A 14,774-nucleotide genomic window follows, 5' to 3' on the forward strand; every position below is an offset into this window, starting at 1 on the left:
GAAACTGTCAGTGTGTCATTCTGTCAGTCAGTCATTCTGTCTGTCCCACGTTTTTCTACTCACTGACGTGGTCAATCTATGTGAAACTGCACAGAGGCATTGAGGACTGGCATAGGTAGAAAGTGACAAAGCTACCAATGGGTATGGACTAGTTTGTTCATTATTGTTAAGGAGGCATTTCCATTGTGACACTTGTGAATATTTTTTATAATGTGGTTGGGGCTGGTCCTCACACTTCTTTCCAACCTGTTGACATCCAGTCTTTTATGATGCTTAAGTTTGTTTCTCCTTGTGACCAGAAACGTGGGCTTTTCTTTTGGCCATGTGTTTCTACTCCAGCCCGGCAAACTGTTGGTTTGTGTTCAACGCACAGAGCTGACTGTAAACAGACAAGAGGCTGTGTGTCACAAAATGCAATTTAAAACCACAGTTGGCGTGCATGTTCCGAATGTGCTGTGTTAATGTCCACAGAATGCTGTTAAAACCAGAATAATGTCAGCATATTCCACATGTCCTAATCACAAAGTGAGTCTGAAGATTTAAACAGGATATGCTGTTTACATGACCTTTATCAAATTCATAATATTTCTATATTTAGAATAATATTGAAATAAAGTTGTGATGAACAAACACACATTAATCTGCTGCACACTGTCGTCCACCATCACCACCTCCATCACCACCTCCATCACCACCTCCATCACTCATGTGGAAACAGGGGAAAGTTACTTTGGTGCCGCTCTGAGCTGACTTTAGACATTTAGTTTTACCAACAGGTATAAGACTTCACTCTGAGTTATTTAAGCCCAGTCACCAGAGGGAAATGTTGGTATTGTACGTGGCGCTGGGCGATATGGCTTAAAAATAATAGTAATATTGCAATATTTTTGGGCTACATCACGATACGTGATATATATATCTATTTTAAAATCTCCTCTAAAGTCCAGTAGACTACTGAAGTACAAAATTATTAAATGAACTACAGTTACAAAAAAGTTAAAGTACTGTTATAATAAAGTTCAGTAAAGTATTGCTATTACATAAATCAGAACCACTGGTACTTTTATTCTGAAGCACCCGGCTCATCTCGGACAGGAAGTGTTAATGTTTGTGCTGTGAACTTGAAGCTTCCGGTCAACAGTTAGCTGTTAGCAGTTAGCAGAAAGTTAAACTGCCTTTGTGTCTTTAAACATGTGAGCTGGAAACAAACTAACAGCTCTCCAGTTTATATATTAACAGTATTTGCAGGTCACGCTGGTGCTCCATGGTCGCAAACTGTGACGCAGTAGTCGGGGTGTGGAGCCCTGCAGGTACAAAGACATGTGCAGCGGTGAACTGTTACTGTTACACTTTTAAACATGAGGATTTATTCACTGTGAGCTGAAAACACACCATGAGGCTCTCCAGTTTATATATTAGTAGTTGAAATTTGCGCTGGTGCTCCATGGTCACAAAATGTGGCTAAACAGTTGCGGCCCGGAGCCCTCGCACACTATCGCTCAGGAGAAAGTGATCTTTGTGTGTAACACATCATGTTTGAGTCCTTTTTTTTATGTGCCTGAGAGAAGATGAGAACTGAAACACTGAAGTGAGTCTCATGCCCGTGGCTTAAAGAACGTGACAGTTTATACTCAGTGTTCTGATACAGTCATTTTATACATCCCACGTGAGACAAGCCACGATACATTCAGTATGTATATGAATGAATACGTGACGTAGTATATGAGCTGACTCTGTTATCACGAGGTGGAGGTGGAGGGTAGTGATGGGATTTCTTGTTCACTTTGAAGAGCCGGTTCAAAGATGCGGTTCGTGCGTTCGGTTTTTGGTTTCATGGTTTTTTTTCCACTGTGTGTGTGTGGCGGGGGGTGTTAGTGGGTTCAACTACGAATCGCATTGCTGATTTATCACATCACGTGATCTGGATATTGTAACTTGGACCCAGAATAGACTCCGCAGATATAAGGTTTGGTACTAGCCCGTTTAATGTTTGTCTTTTAACTGTCAAGCTGCACTAGTGAGCGGCTGCACTGTCTCTCTCCCTCACAAACTAGTCTCTCTCAACTTGTTCCGGATCAAATAATCTGAAATTAATGGATACAGAGTAAATTAATGCAAAAAACAAATAAATTAGGAACTGGCTCGTTCACTCTAAAGAGCCGGTTCAAAGATTCGGTTCGTTGGTGAACGTCACATCACTAGTGGAGGTGGATGGTGTGACACCTCGGAGAGACGCCTGCCAGGCTGCAGACCACTGTTCAACACCAACAAATGACACATGAGGGCATTTCGAGCTGTGTTTGTGGGGACCACCTCGGGAACTCTCAGCCAAAACAGGATCTTTTTACGACAAGTGTTTTTTGTGCCTGAACCTAACCGCTCATTAACCACAGCGTAGGTGAAACATAAAGAAACATCAAGGTTCAACATGTGACGTGTAAAAGTCACATATCTGTACAGAGACTTACAGTGCCAACATTTATTCAGGCGACTGGGTTGAACAGTTAAAATAACAGTTTAGCTTGAGGTCAGATAATTCTTAACACTGAAAACAGTGTCTGCTGAACTGTTAGCATGACGTGCTGGTGATTGTTAATAAGGATGTTTATTAGTATCTGCTATTGTCTTTATTTTATTCTTTGTGTCTCTGCTCTTTGTGTCCAGCTGGGGCGTCAACTTCGGAGACCAGGGCTACATCCGGATGGCTCGCAACAAGAACAACCAGTGTGGCATCGCTCTGTACGGCTGCTACCCCATCATGTAGCTGCAGCTGGACTCAGTCTGCTCCTGAAGTTCCCTTCTCTTTGTGTATACGGTGTTTTTACACTTTAATTTCTCATCGATCATGAAACTTTATATTTCTACAGTGTTTTTAAAAATCTTGTTTTAATGTCACTTTATTCACCTTCACTGAACTCGTCTGGACTGTGTGTGTGTTTGTGTCTGACTGAATGTGTATGTGTGTGTTGGAGTGTGTAATAAAGAGAAAGATGTAATCTGTAATCTGTAATCTGTAATCTGTAATCTGTAATCTGGGCCTGTCAGTAAATATCAGATATATGTTTTGATGCCATGAAGCAACACTTTGTCACTGTGTTAAATGGAAACAGCCTGAGAGGATCTGTTGACTCTTTAGGGAAACTGGCTTGTTGGTCAATTTAGCTTTTACATGTTCGGACAGCAGGAACGCCAAAATCAATACACGTGTCTCTGGTTAATATCTCTGTCCTGTGCTCATGCTGATGTGATAGCATATCATGTACTCGCTGCCTGCAGGCCACATGAACATCGTCTGAGCTAGAAGAAAAGGGTGAAGGGTATTTTTTTTATTTTCTACACATCAAACATCAACAGACTTTTTACAAAAAGTCCAAAGATTCATTTTAAATAAATGGTTTAAGACATTGAGTTTATTTTCTTATTTTAAAGATGAGAAGATGCCACTGTCACATCTGTCTGTCTGACACAGACCTACAGCTCACAGCTGATTAACAGACACAGTTGGAGTCACCAGCTAAAGCTCACTAATAAACACTTCACTGTTGAGAGAAACAGTGCGTCAGGTTTAGTGGCGTCAGTGAGGAGTACAGATTACAACCAGCTCAAACTTTTCCTGGTCAGAATTCCATCAGTGTTCATTGTCAAGGAGGTTTTTACCTCCTGCTAACTACGGTGGCCGACACGAAAATACGATATAGAATCAGGTGCGACAGTACAGAGGGGGAACAAGCTGAGATCAAACAGACAAGATGTTGAATTATTAAATGGATAAAGAAATAATAAAAATAATTTGAAAGCCAGGGCTGTTTTTGTAAATCGTATTCATCTATTATGTTGAACACTTTGATTCCATTTTTGTTTTCATGCATTTTAGGACGTTCAGATAGGAAACAAACTCATGATGGAACACACCAAACCAGGTTTCACCTTCATACAGGAGCGTAGATAAAGACAGTGCAGGCTGTGCAGTTGGTGTGTGTGTGTGTGTGTGTGTGTGTACCTTATAACTAGACTACTACAGTGCACTGGGGTAACCAGTGGTAACCACTTTACGTCACTGCCTTCAAATATTCAGATTTGAGTTGATAAAACTTTCTAAGAATGAGAGTGTTAGCAGGAAGTTATCCTTCTTGTCATCCACGACGAGTCCAGAAACGTCCTGTTGAGAAAAGTTTTTAAGTTGGTAAAACTTTTGGGGAGAGGCAGACACCAAGCAACAAGGCCTCAGAAAACAAACACTGGAAAAATAAATGATCAATAGTTTCAGTGTCATCACAGAACACACCAATTATTGGTTTCAATAATAAGTGATTCTCGTAACAATTTGACTGGATGGATATCTAGAGCCAGTGTTTGGTTTGTCCGCTCTGGGCTACTGTAGAAACATGGCGGTGCAACATGGTGATGTCTGTAGACGAGGACCTGCTCCCTGTGTAGATATAAACAGCTCATTCTGAGGGAACCAGAACACAACCATTAGATTAGATTCCACTGAAATCCAACAAACTGGTGTTTTAAAGGACTAAAAGATTATCTGATAATAGAAATGATCACCAAGTTATGTTTTTTTGTGGGGACAAATGTACATGTTGTAAATATTGAGGGGGGCGTGTCCCCCCTGAAATCTACACCTGTGCAGGTCAAGACTTCAGACTGAGGCTGATACAGCTGACAACCTCATCCACCCAGTTCCATGTGCAGTGTAGTCAGAGGCCCCTGCTCCGTCTCTTTTGACTAAGGTGTCGTCGGCCTGAAAAATATCAACAACACCTGGTTGAGACCCACAAAACATCAGAAACACTCCAGTTGCCATAATAAATGTTGGCTTTGTACATTTCAGCAAACTACACATACGTTTAATTTGCACGTCATGATGTCACAGATATGTTGAAACTTTTGATTCAAGCGAGGCTGTGGTTAAAGCGTGGTTTGGTTGAGCCACAAAAACTTTTTGGTTAATGTTCAGAAAAGCTCATGTTTTGGTCAAAATACCGAGTTGTGGGAGCGCAGTCCTGACAGGAAAACAGTGATGCCTCAGTAAAAAACAAGTGTTCTTCATGCTTATAAAGCTGCTGGAAACACAGCGATGACTCAGTCAAAACAGTTTTGTTGTTTGTTAGTGTTGACATTGGTCTGCAGCTCGGCAGGTGTCGTGCTGAGGTCGCACCATCCCCTCCACCTCCTGGTGACAAAGTCAGCTCATGAGCTACGACACTTTAGAAACGCTGATATGATGCGTACAAACGTATTCGTAGTTTGTAGCAATGTACAATGCCACCATTTACCTTTGGCAGCTACACTGTGGACCCCGATCCACCCATGACACTAACTTTGTCAAAATGACATAAAAACTTTATGTTCACTAGACACAAAAACTCATCACGGTGAACTTGACAAACATTATTTTATGTTGAGTCAACAATTTTTGAGTTTTGAGTTAATTTGACTCAAATTTCTAAGGGTGAGGGTTACTGCAACCCTGACCCAGTTTTGTCTAATTAATTTAAGGCCATTAAACAACACTATCATTGTGCACTTAACATGTTGTGTCGTGTTGGGGCTAAGAGGGTGGAGTTTCCCAGTATGCAATGAGACAATGTGTTTCAGGCCATAAGCCGATTAAATGTGATTTAAATGTGTTGTAAATCACTGAGGTTACCCATCACACAGTGATTAATGTTTCTGTATTTCACAGTGGTTCAAATGGCTTTCAGTTAATGTGGTAAAAGACATTTTGCTCCATGAGTTCAGTCGTATACACAGTTAGTGACGTCCCGTCTGTATGGATATTAGAGTGTCTGACATAAAGTTGTGCTGAGGTGAATCTTTTTGTCTAATTCTTGCTATCGAGACACTTAATCCTGCTGCAGTATGTTTTGTATTGTCCAATAGAATAGAAAGAAATGTTAGAAAGTGTGTGTCAGTGTTGTTGAGTTCATATAACGAAGAATTAAATGCTTAAACAACAACAACAAATGTTAAACTGAAACTGATCCGGGTCATGGGACACTTTGATTTTGTTTGGTCACTAAAAACGTTTATGTTACTGTATTAAACTAAAAGTTTTGAGTGAAGCTGGTTCCAAAAAATTTAGGTCGAGAGAGCGAACATGGGTTTACTGTGTGAACTGTTCCAGAGAGTCCAAATCTGTGAGGCTGAATTTGGGGAACATTCATCTAAATTTTTGAACCCAGGATCCAGAATATTTGCATTTTGATGTTCAGAAAATAAAACGCTGCTGAGGGTTTAAATGTTTTCATTAAGAATCATTGCGGAGCTGAGAGACGCAGATATATATATATTCTGTATATTTCTCATGCAATGCGTCGACTTTAAAAGCAGCATCAGGGTTTATGAGTTTGATTTCTTGCACCTTTGTTGGATGAATCTGATTTAAGAGACTGCAAAATATTGGATAACAACATTTTTAAAAAATGCTGTTGAGTGTCGGCTCTTAAAAACCCAGAGCGCTCGGCGCTAACACCTCCAGCAGGGTCTGAATGAAGTCAACAGAAATCCAGTGTTGGGTTACAAATGAGTCATTTTTATTTTTTTAGTGCAACATCACAACAAACAATTTTCACATGAGGTATTCAAAGGGATTTTCTTTAGTTGTTGATACAAAATGTCCCACCATGATTGACGTTTAAAGTGTTGTGTATCTTTTTTTATTATTTTAAAGCCTTTGGTTGGTTAGCCACATTCATTAGTAAGTCTAACACATGGACAAGAATGGCACGATAAAGCATGGTGGGTCGAGTCCAAGCTGAGGAAACTCAGACTCAGTCAAATATAATATTTCCCTCAGCTCTTCCCCGGTTAAAGCTTTTTGTATGGATTTCATTAATTCCTACTTACAACAGTGGGATCAAACAGTATTTCAACTACACTAAACATTTTGGAAAAAACAGGGGTGGGAGGGGTGGCTTACAAATGTGGAAAAATAGCTTCTGTCTCCTCCGACCTTTTTTTATTTTTGGATGAGCGCTTGATTCTTGGGCTTTTCTGTTACAGCAAGTCACATGATTCTAGATTTCGGAAAACAAGGAATAGGCAACGTTGATTACAGCAAGATCCTCCTTGCCTGGATTGTCACCTCCTTCTTTTTTGGTCTTGAGAATGATTTTCTTTATATACAGGACATGGATCGATGGGACACTCTAGCATACTGGACTTAAGCTTTGGCTGGACGGAGGCCTCGTTCGGCTCCTGGTACGGATTGATTCCAGCACATTTGGTTTGGAGTAAAAGGCATGAAGAAGAGACGGATGGACAGACAAGATAGATAGATAGATCGATAGATAGATAGACAGACACCCTGACAGGATGGATTCTTTGGTTAAGGAATATCTTTGCCACACAACATCTCACACAGTTGAGGTAGATGGGTAAAGTCTTCATGTACACACAGGGGACAGGGCGGGGACAGACGGACGGGGGACACTGGGGTTCACAGAGTCAAAAGACTTCCATCTGGAGACACTGCCTCATGTCAGTTTCTCAGTTCCAGCTCAACATAATACTGTTTCAATGCAACATAAATAATCAGCACATCAAACCCCACTGGTGCTTTTTGAATCCTCTGAGTGCTACGGTAGCTCTGATAGGGAACTGCTAAAACTACCCAAGATACATAACGATTCAGCAGTTACCCATCAATCTTTGGTTGTTTTTTTGGTTTAAACATTATCAAAAAATGACTTTTTTTTTTGGTCTTTTTCTCTTTTTTTATTCTGAAAGTATATAATCGCTTTCAGTTCCACTATTTCATCATCATCATCATCCTCGCTCCCCTCAGAATCACTCTGCGACGGCCTCGGCTGCCAGACTTGTTTCAGGGTCAAGTTTCTAAAAGAGCCACTAGGGGGTGCCGCAGGCTAAAATGGCACTGCTGATCACCTGCAGCAGCCAACTGGAGTCACTCCTCCCTCCCTCCCTCCCTCCCTCCCTCTGCCTCCCATCTGTACAGAAAGGGAAGAGCTTCCCTGCTTGACACGGAGCAGAAGGTGGCTCAATACAAAAAGCTCTGTCTCCATTTTGGGCTCTGAGTCACAGAGACAAAGAGAAACCTGAAAGGTGTCACCTCAGCTTTGATACAATGACAGTAGTGAGCAGGGGTCGGCAGAGGAACCTCCCAGCTCTTTTATTTTTTATTTTTGTCCCCCTGTACAGACTCAACCGCACACCCCCACCTCCGCCCCCCCCTCGCTCTCAGCATGCTTACAATTGTTGCTCATTAAAGTTTAATTCAGCTCCATGCCCCACTACTCCAACACCTCCTATTCCTCAAACAACCCCCCTCCCACCTCTGCTACACACACACACACACACACGCACACCACTACCACCATCCTCATTCTGGATGATTCAGCCTCCTCTCTGATCTCCCCCCGCCCCCTTTGAATGCCCCCTAAAGCCCACAGGTCTGGCCAAGAGCGGACCCCAGACCAGATACCCAGAGAGGAGACGGGATGAAAAAAGCCTCCCCTTTGAAGTCCGCGAAAAAGTCGATGGCCTCTTTCATGACCGCCCGTCTTTCAAGTGCACGCTGTGAAGGGGGCCCTGGCAATCCGCCCCCTTCCAACGTTAAAGACAGAGAAAGAGAGAGACGGAGAGATGGAGGGAGAGGGTGGAAAATGGCCAAGCTAGCCTCGCCACTCTTTGGCAGCATTTACGCCGGGGTCAGAATCAGATCTGCAAAGATTCTCTCCTCATTTAGGCATTCACAACGCAGCAGGCTGGAAAACCAAATCACTTGTCCCTGTGCGAGCTGCTGAGGGACCCAAACAACCCGAGAGAACCTGGACCAAACTGCAAGAACCCCACATGATCAGGAGTGAACCCTGACGCTCTTTTTTACCAACATGGAACGGGTTCAGTTTCGGTTCGCACACCTAATGTTGAACCAGTCGGAGCATTTCAACCAACAACAAATTTGTTCCCAGCTGGATCCAAAAAACAGCAGGTTTTACTCAAATACAAATATGACAGGGCGTGTCATTCTCTGCATGTTGTACTAAGAGCAAGGAGTCTAACACATCTTCTACGTCTTCTTATCGTTAATCGTTGGTCCATGCTTGGTTCTTTTTTGGATAAAATCAAATTTCTGACAGAACAAACGTTTGCAGCTAATCAGTACAATCCGCCATCTTGCTACTGCTGTTAACTTCCATTGTGCAACAGCCTCCGTCAATGACGCATTTTTGATTACAATGGTTCTGCTCAAAACCGGTGGAAACAAGGGCTGGTTTGCTGGATAGCACCAGATTCCAGTAAAGCTGAACGTAACCAGTTCAAGAACCAGAGTTAATTTGGTGGAGAAGAGGTAACAGAGGGCCAGAAGCAACACAATCTAAGATTCTTACAAAATGAGGAGCTAACTTTTTTATAGCCCTTCTCCACTAAAATCAGAGCATGTACGCTACATTTTTAAACATGGGAACATCAGCTAAAAATAGGTGATAGACTCCTTTCTCACTGCCGGTGACCAAAGCTGTGTACATGACTCTGCTGCAGACGAGTACACCTTTCTGTGTGTTTGGTGTGTCACATTCAGTGTCACAAACAGGCCAGAAAACAGGTTAGTAAACAGTAGAAAGCAGCATGGCGGCCAGTGAAAATGTTATGGTGGTTACTTCTTTTCATGTATTTCAAACATATTCAGTCTCTGTTTCAATCTCAGACGAATGTGGATCGATGTTTTAGCGCTGCTTGGGTGGAGACAAGGCTCGTCACTGCATCTCCCTGGTTAAGGGGAAAAATTAGCGCCTTCATTTCTATAAATGCCAATCGTAGCCGGAGCCGTGACTATCATTTGACTCGGGTGTGAAGTCTGATCGTAACCTTTCCCACAACATTAAACAGCCAAATGTACGCGGGTGTTAACGAGTTTTTTGTGCAGTGGAAAAGTGGCTTTAGACTTTTAAAGGTCCAGGGACAAAGTCTACGATCGCAAGAGGCCTCAAACCAAATCAGAGATCCAGAGAAGATGAAGAACAAACCAGAAACACCCAGAATGCCAAGAACGAACCTTAAGACCTTTAGAACCCAGGGAACAAAAATCCAAGAAACCCAAGAAGACCCCGGGAGCACACCTTCAGAACCCCGAAGGTCCAGGAGCGAACCCTAAGAACCCTGATGGAACTGAGACAACTGTCAGAAGGCTTGGCATGTGGAGGACGGTGAGATCACACTGAGTCGGACATAGACAGGAGTGTCTGCACTGCACTGGGGAGGGGGGCAGGTGAGGGACATGGGGGGGGGGTCACAACCATGCATTTCCCCAGGCAGACACACAGTGCGCATGTTTGCATGTGACCCTGAAGGACTCGCACTCGACAGGGCCTGCAGACGGCGCTTTAAGTGGGTCCCCAGACACTTGACACACTCCGCCAGATGGCATTGGTCTGAACACAACTTTACAAGCAACCTGTGAACCTATGGGATGCCACATCATCATCATCATCATCGTTATTATAATTATTGTTCTTATTATTCATAGTATTAATTATAAATATTATCACAACATTCAAACAAGCTTTGGCCTTGGCGTTAAGAGCTGACCGCAGAGACATTTGCAAGAGTAAAGAAATCCCCATTATTCCACAAAACCAAACGAAAAAACCAAAACCAAAGGCCAGGCCTTAGAGAGAGAGAGAGAGATACGCAACATCACTGGGTGGGTCGGGCTGGACGGGTCGGGGTCGGGTCGGGACCAGGGTTTGGGAGTCAGGCCGTACATTCAGGGAGGCAATGTTAATCTTTGGTATTACGATGGGATTCTACAGCTAAAAGTGCCCATCAGAAAAAGTACTCAGTTCACACAGACATACAGAGCATCGTTAAATAAATACTTACAGTATATAGATAGCATAAATAAATAACCAAATAAATAGAGAGGAAAGAAAAAGGGAAAAACAATAAATACACAAATGCAGTAATAAATACATTGATCAGATCAGCAATTGCATTTGAAACGTTCTTGGTTTGATTTAACTATTGGCTATAAGGAGGCATGTTAAAGCCTTTCCTTTGTGGACCAAAAAAATGACCTTGTACGTCAGCAGGGCTGAAACAAACTGCCCCGCACCTCCATCGTGTTTCTATAAATAGAGCGATGTGCTTGAAATCTGTACAAAAAGGGCTGAAAGAATCACATTCCTCCATTTTCTAGACATCTGTAAAAAAAAGATTTCGTAATGGAGCAGAGGTGTGTACAGTTGTTTGGAAATGAGTGGAAAAAAATACTACAATGTCACTATACATTGTGTCGGGTGAAGCTCTCCCCCGTGGAGCCTTCGTGTTCAGAGGTTGTTCTTCATTTTTTCTTTTTTTGGCTTGATTTCGAGTCAAAAATGGCTGAAGAGCTTTCACTCGAAAGCTCGGTGAGAGTCTTAAAGCTAGACGTTGCACCAACAAGTCTGTTTCTGCGTCCTACTTGTGTTTATTGATTCTGTCCTGGCGTACGGCGAGATGCACTGCGCCCCCCCCTGAAAACTCTGATTCATTCAAGGCGGGACCGTCTTCATAAAATACAGGAAAGGCTCCTGTTGATGGTGAATGATTGACAGCTGGGAGTCACGGACGCTACACAGCCCTCCTGATAATTCCAGGCTCTGAACTTGGAACAACGCCATCCAGTCCTGGGAACCATCACCATGGAAACACATGCTAAGAAAGGAGAATTAGGTTCTTCAGGAAAAAAAAGAGAAGTAAAAAAAAAGCCTTTTCTTCCTCTTTCGTCTTGATTCACGAGGAAAAACAGGACCATAAGAATGTCGGGGGAGGATTAACATCTTTGGATGATGGTGAACACTTTTGATTAAGAAGTTACACGATGGCGCTCTCCACGTGTGAGCAAACGGCACCTCTTGATTCTTCACGTTTGGAGAGATGAGTATAGATTTGAAGGTACACCAAAATATGCTTCCTCCTGATTTGTAATACCCTCATTATCTCTAATCTAGATAATCAAAATAATGCGATGAGATGGTGTCTATGTAAGGGTGTGACTCTTCTTTGAGTCAAATCATCTTTGCACCCTTGACTATACAAGCAGGACCTCCCGTCCTGCGCTCATATCACTCTGGGTATCACCCCCTTCTATTTCAAGGGAGTGATCGACTTTGGTTTGGGAAAATGCTTCATCTTCATAAAATCATCTATAATAGCTGGCTCCGTCGCTCCTTCTGATAACGAGGAGGACATTTATTACGGCTGATCTCTGCCTAGACCAGTCTATGTGCCCCCTTGCTCCCTCAGCGCCCTCCCCACCGCGCCTCCTCGGCGGTCCGTCATCACGCCGTGCTGCAGGACACTGCGGAGGAGGAAACGCTGGAGCCCGAGGAACCCGTGGAGGAGGGACGGCCCTCATCTGCCCACTTGTTGACGTTGCGTCGGCGGGCGTTCATGAAGAAGTTGCTGACAGTGGAGAGCTCCAGGCCCAGCTGCTGGGAGATGGTGACCTGCAGCTCTTTGGTCGGGCGGTGGTTCTCCCTGAAGATGGCCATGAGCGTACGCCGCTGCAGGTCTGTGAACACCAGCCTGGTGCGCTTCGGGCCCTGGTTGCGCTCCAGCTTGCTCTGCTCCTGCTCCTTCCGCTTGCAGGCTGCAGGCAGATGGATAAAAGATAAATTAAAAAGGGAAAGGGGAAGCAGGTTAGCTAACAGACTGGCTGGCTAACTAGGACAAATGGATTAAGCTGAGGGAAAGTGGATTTGTTGAAAGAAAACAGATTAGCTAAGCAACTTTGATTAGTTAAAAGAGATGAATCAGCAACTTGTTTCATTGTGCAGGAATCAAGATGTTCAACCTATCACGTCGTGTTGCCAGAGAGCTGCTGGGATAAAACAGATAACTACATCCAGGCCGGAGCTCTTCATGGCTTTCATTACGCTCCTCTGGAAAACACCGTGTGCATTTTTACTTGCATCTGGCCTGAAGATAAAATGTGGTGTTGTCATGCACTGACAGAGGCCATGTCTCCCAAAAAAAAAAAAATCAAACACACAGTTTGCAAAAGAACCAATAACACCTTTTTCTTTTGTCACTTCTGCAGCTTATTAAATCGATTAAAGAACGCGTGGCGTCTGGCTGTTTTACATTTATAAACTCACAACAGAAACATCACAGATTACTGAAACACTAACTTTGTTTCAGCTGCATTTACAATAAACTGATGGATAAAGTTTCCATATTTAAGTCAGACTCTGCCTCGCCTCACATGCTGTATTTCCATATCTGTTTCACACCACAGAGGGAAAATTAGCTCAGTGTCAAAGTTCTCTGTGTTCAAACTTTTTAATGGGGGATGGGGGTGATGAAGTCTTGTGGTAATTTGTTTTTTTAATGCCAGACTTGCTTACACCAACCACTAAATAAAAACTCAGGGTCCAGGTTAAACACCACTGTAGCTGCGGCAGCCTGCCCAATTATATAATCAATATTTCCTCACGAAAAGTCTGAAATTTAAAAAAAAAATCCTGCAAAAAAAAAGAAAAGAAAAGAAAAGCCAGTTTTGTTGAGTGAGAAGAGAAATAGCCTGCTGTGTGTGGGCTGAGCTCAGATCCATTTTGAGAATCAGACGAGCATTTTAAATTCAGGCTGCATGATCCTCTCTGCATATCCATCGCCAAACCTTTCACCTCCAACACGCTGTAATTCTGTATTTACAGGAAACACAACACCAACCTCTGCCTTTGTGTACCGAGCCAACTCCCCCCCCCCCCCGTCCATCTCCCTCCACTACCTCTCTTCCCTTTCCCTTAGTGGACACTTCAACATCATTAGTTTCTCATAAAAGTCATTTACATGTGGCGGCAGTGAGTGAGTAATAATCACTTTAGGGGGAACTAATTTATTTTCTATTAAAGGCGGGTTACGTCAGGGGTGAGTGAAACAAGCAGAGTCGGCATTGCCCGCGGTGTTTAGAAGCCTTAAGTGGACTAAAACATATTTGGGGGAGTCGTGCAATTACCTAAATGCACACTTTTAAGAGGTTTCAATCAGCACTGTGCGGCTGAGCGACTGTTTTGCTGATGGTATCAAACGCGTTTCTAAGTGTAAGCATTGGTGTATGTGCAGACAACACAACAGGACACACACGCACACACACACACACACACTAAGGGAGGAACGGTGCATTGGTGCCGATGCTGGGCTCTTATTGAACACTGGCCTGGAGGCCTGGAAGCTGTAAACAACAGTGTTTTTCTTACCGACTGTGCCGTAATGTTTTTAAACTGTCCTTTTATTATTTAGAGTTAAATCAGAACTGATGATCTCCATGATATTTGACATGATTTTAAAACATCTTTATGTGAAATCATTCTTGTGCTCACAATAACTCAGGGGTGTCCACAGCCTGTCCTCTGAACGGGGGCCAGATTAGATGATGTAACAATACCTGGGGGCCTGCTGCTTCTCACATCGTATGGATTATTAAAAACACAAATGACACAAACGCAGCTGTGAAAGAGTTTAACTTTCCACCGCTCCTGAAAGTGGCGGCCGTCGCTGTCGACTTTACGCTTCTTTGCCGACGTTCATTTGCTTGTTTATCGTCTATTTATGAAAAACTATTAGGGACTGTTAGTTATTTATGAGGGGGGAGGGGGTGGTGCAAAAAGAGGGAGGCATGTCAAATCATTTTTAAGCACTGCGAAGGGACTTGTGTTTTTATTTTGGTTTAGGGGAGGGGCAGACAAGTCTGAACGGTTGTGTTTTGTGTTTATTTCAATGCTGATTTTTAAAGAAAATATTAACTATATAAAATA

At 43.0% G+C, this 14,774-nt stretch overlaps 1 protein-coding gene across 1 annotated transcript in view; it reads left to right on the forward strand.

Annotated features, from left to right (window-relative positions):
• The window catches only part of LOC126391324 (cathepsin S-like), a 21,487-nt gene extending 18,079 nt beyond the window's left edge, over positions 1-3,408 (forward strand). Inside the window, exon 8 of the mRNA XM_050046014.1 lies at positions 2,665-3,408. Within this exon, the coding sequence (XP_049901971.1) occupies positions 2,665-2,764 (100 nt within the window). The 3' untranslated portion in view covers positions 2,765-3,408. The remainder of the gene's footprint in view (positions 1-2,664) is intronic.
• Positions 3,409-14,774: the final 11,366 nt, after the last annotated feature.

Source organism: Epinephelus moara, chromosome 6, assembly GCF_006386435.1.
Source record: "Epinephelus moara isolate mb chromosome 6, YSFRI_EMoa_1.0, whole genome shotgun sequence".
NCBI classification, from domain to species: Eukaryota; Metazoa; Chordata; class Actinopteri; order Perciformes; family Serranidae; genus Epinephelus; species Epinephelus moara.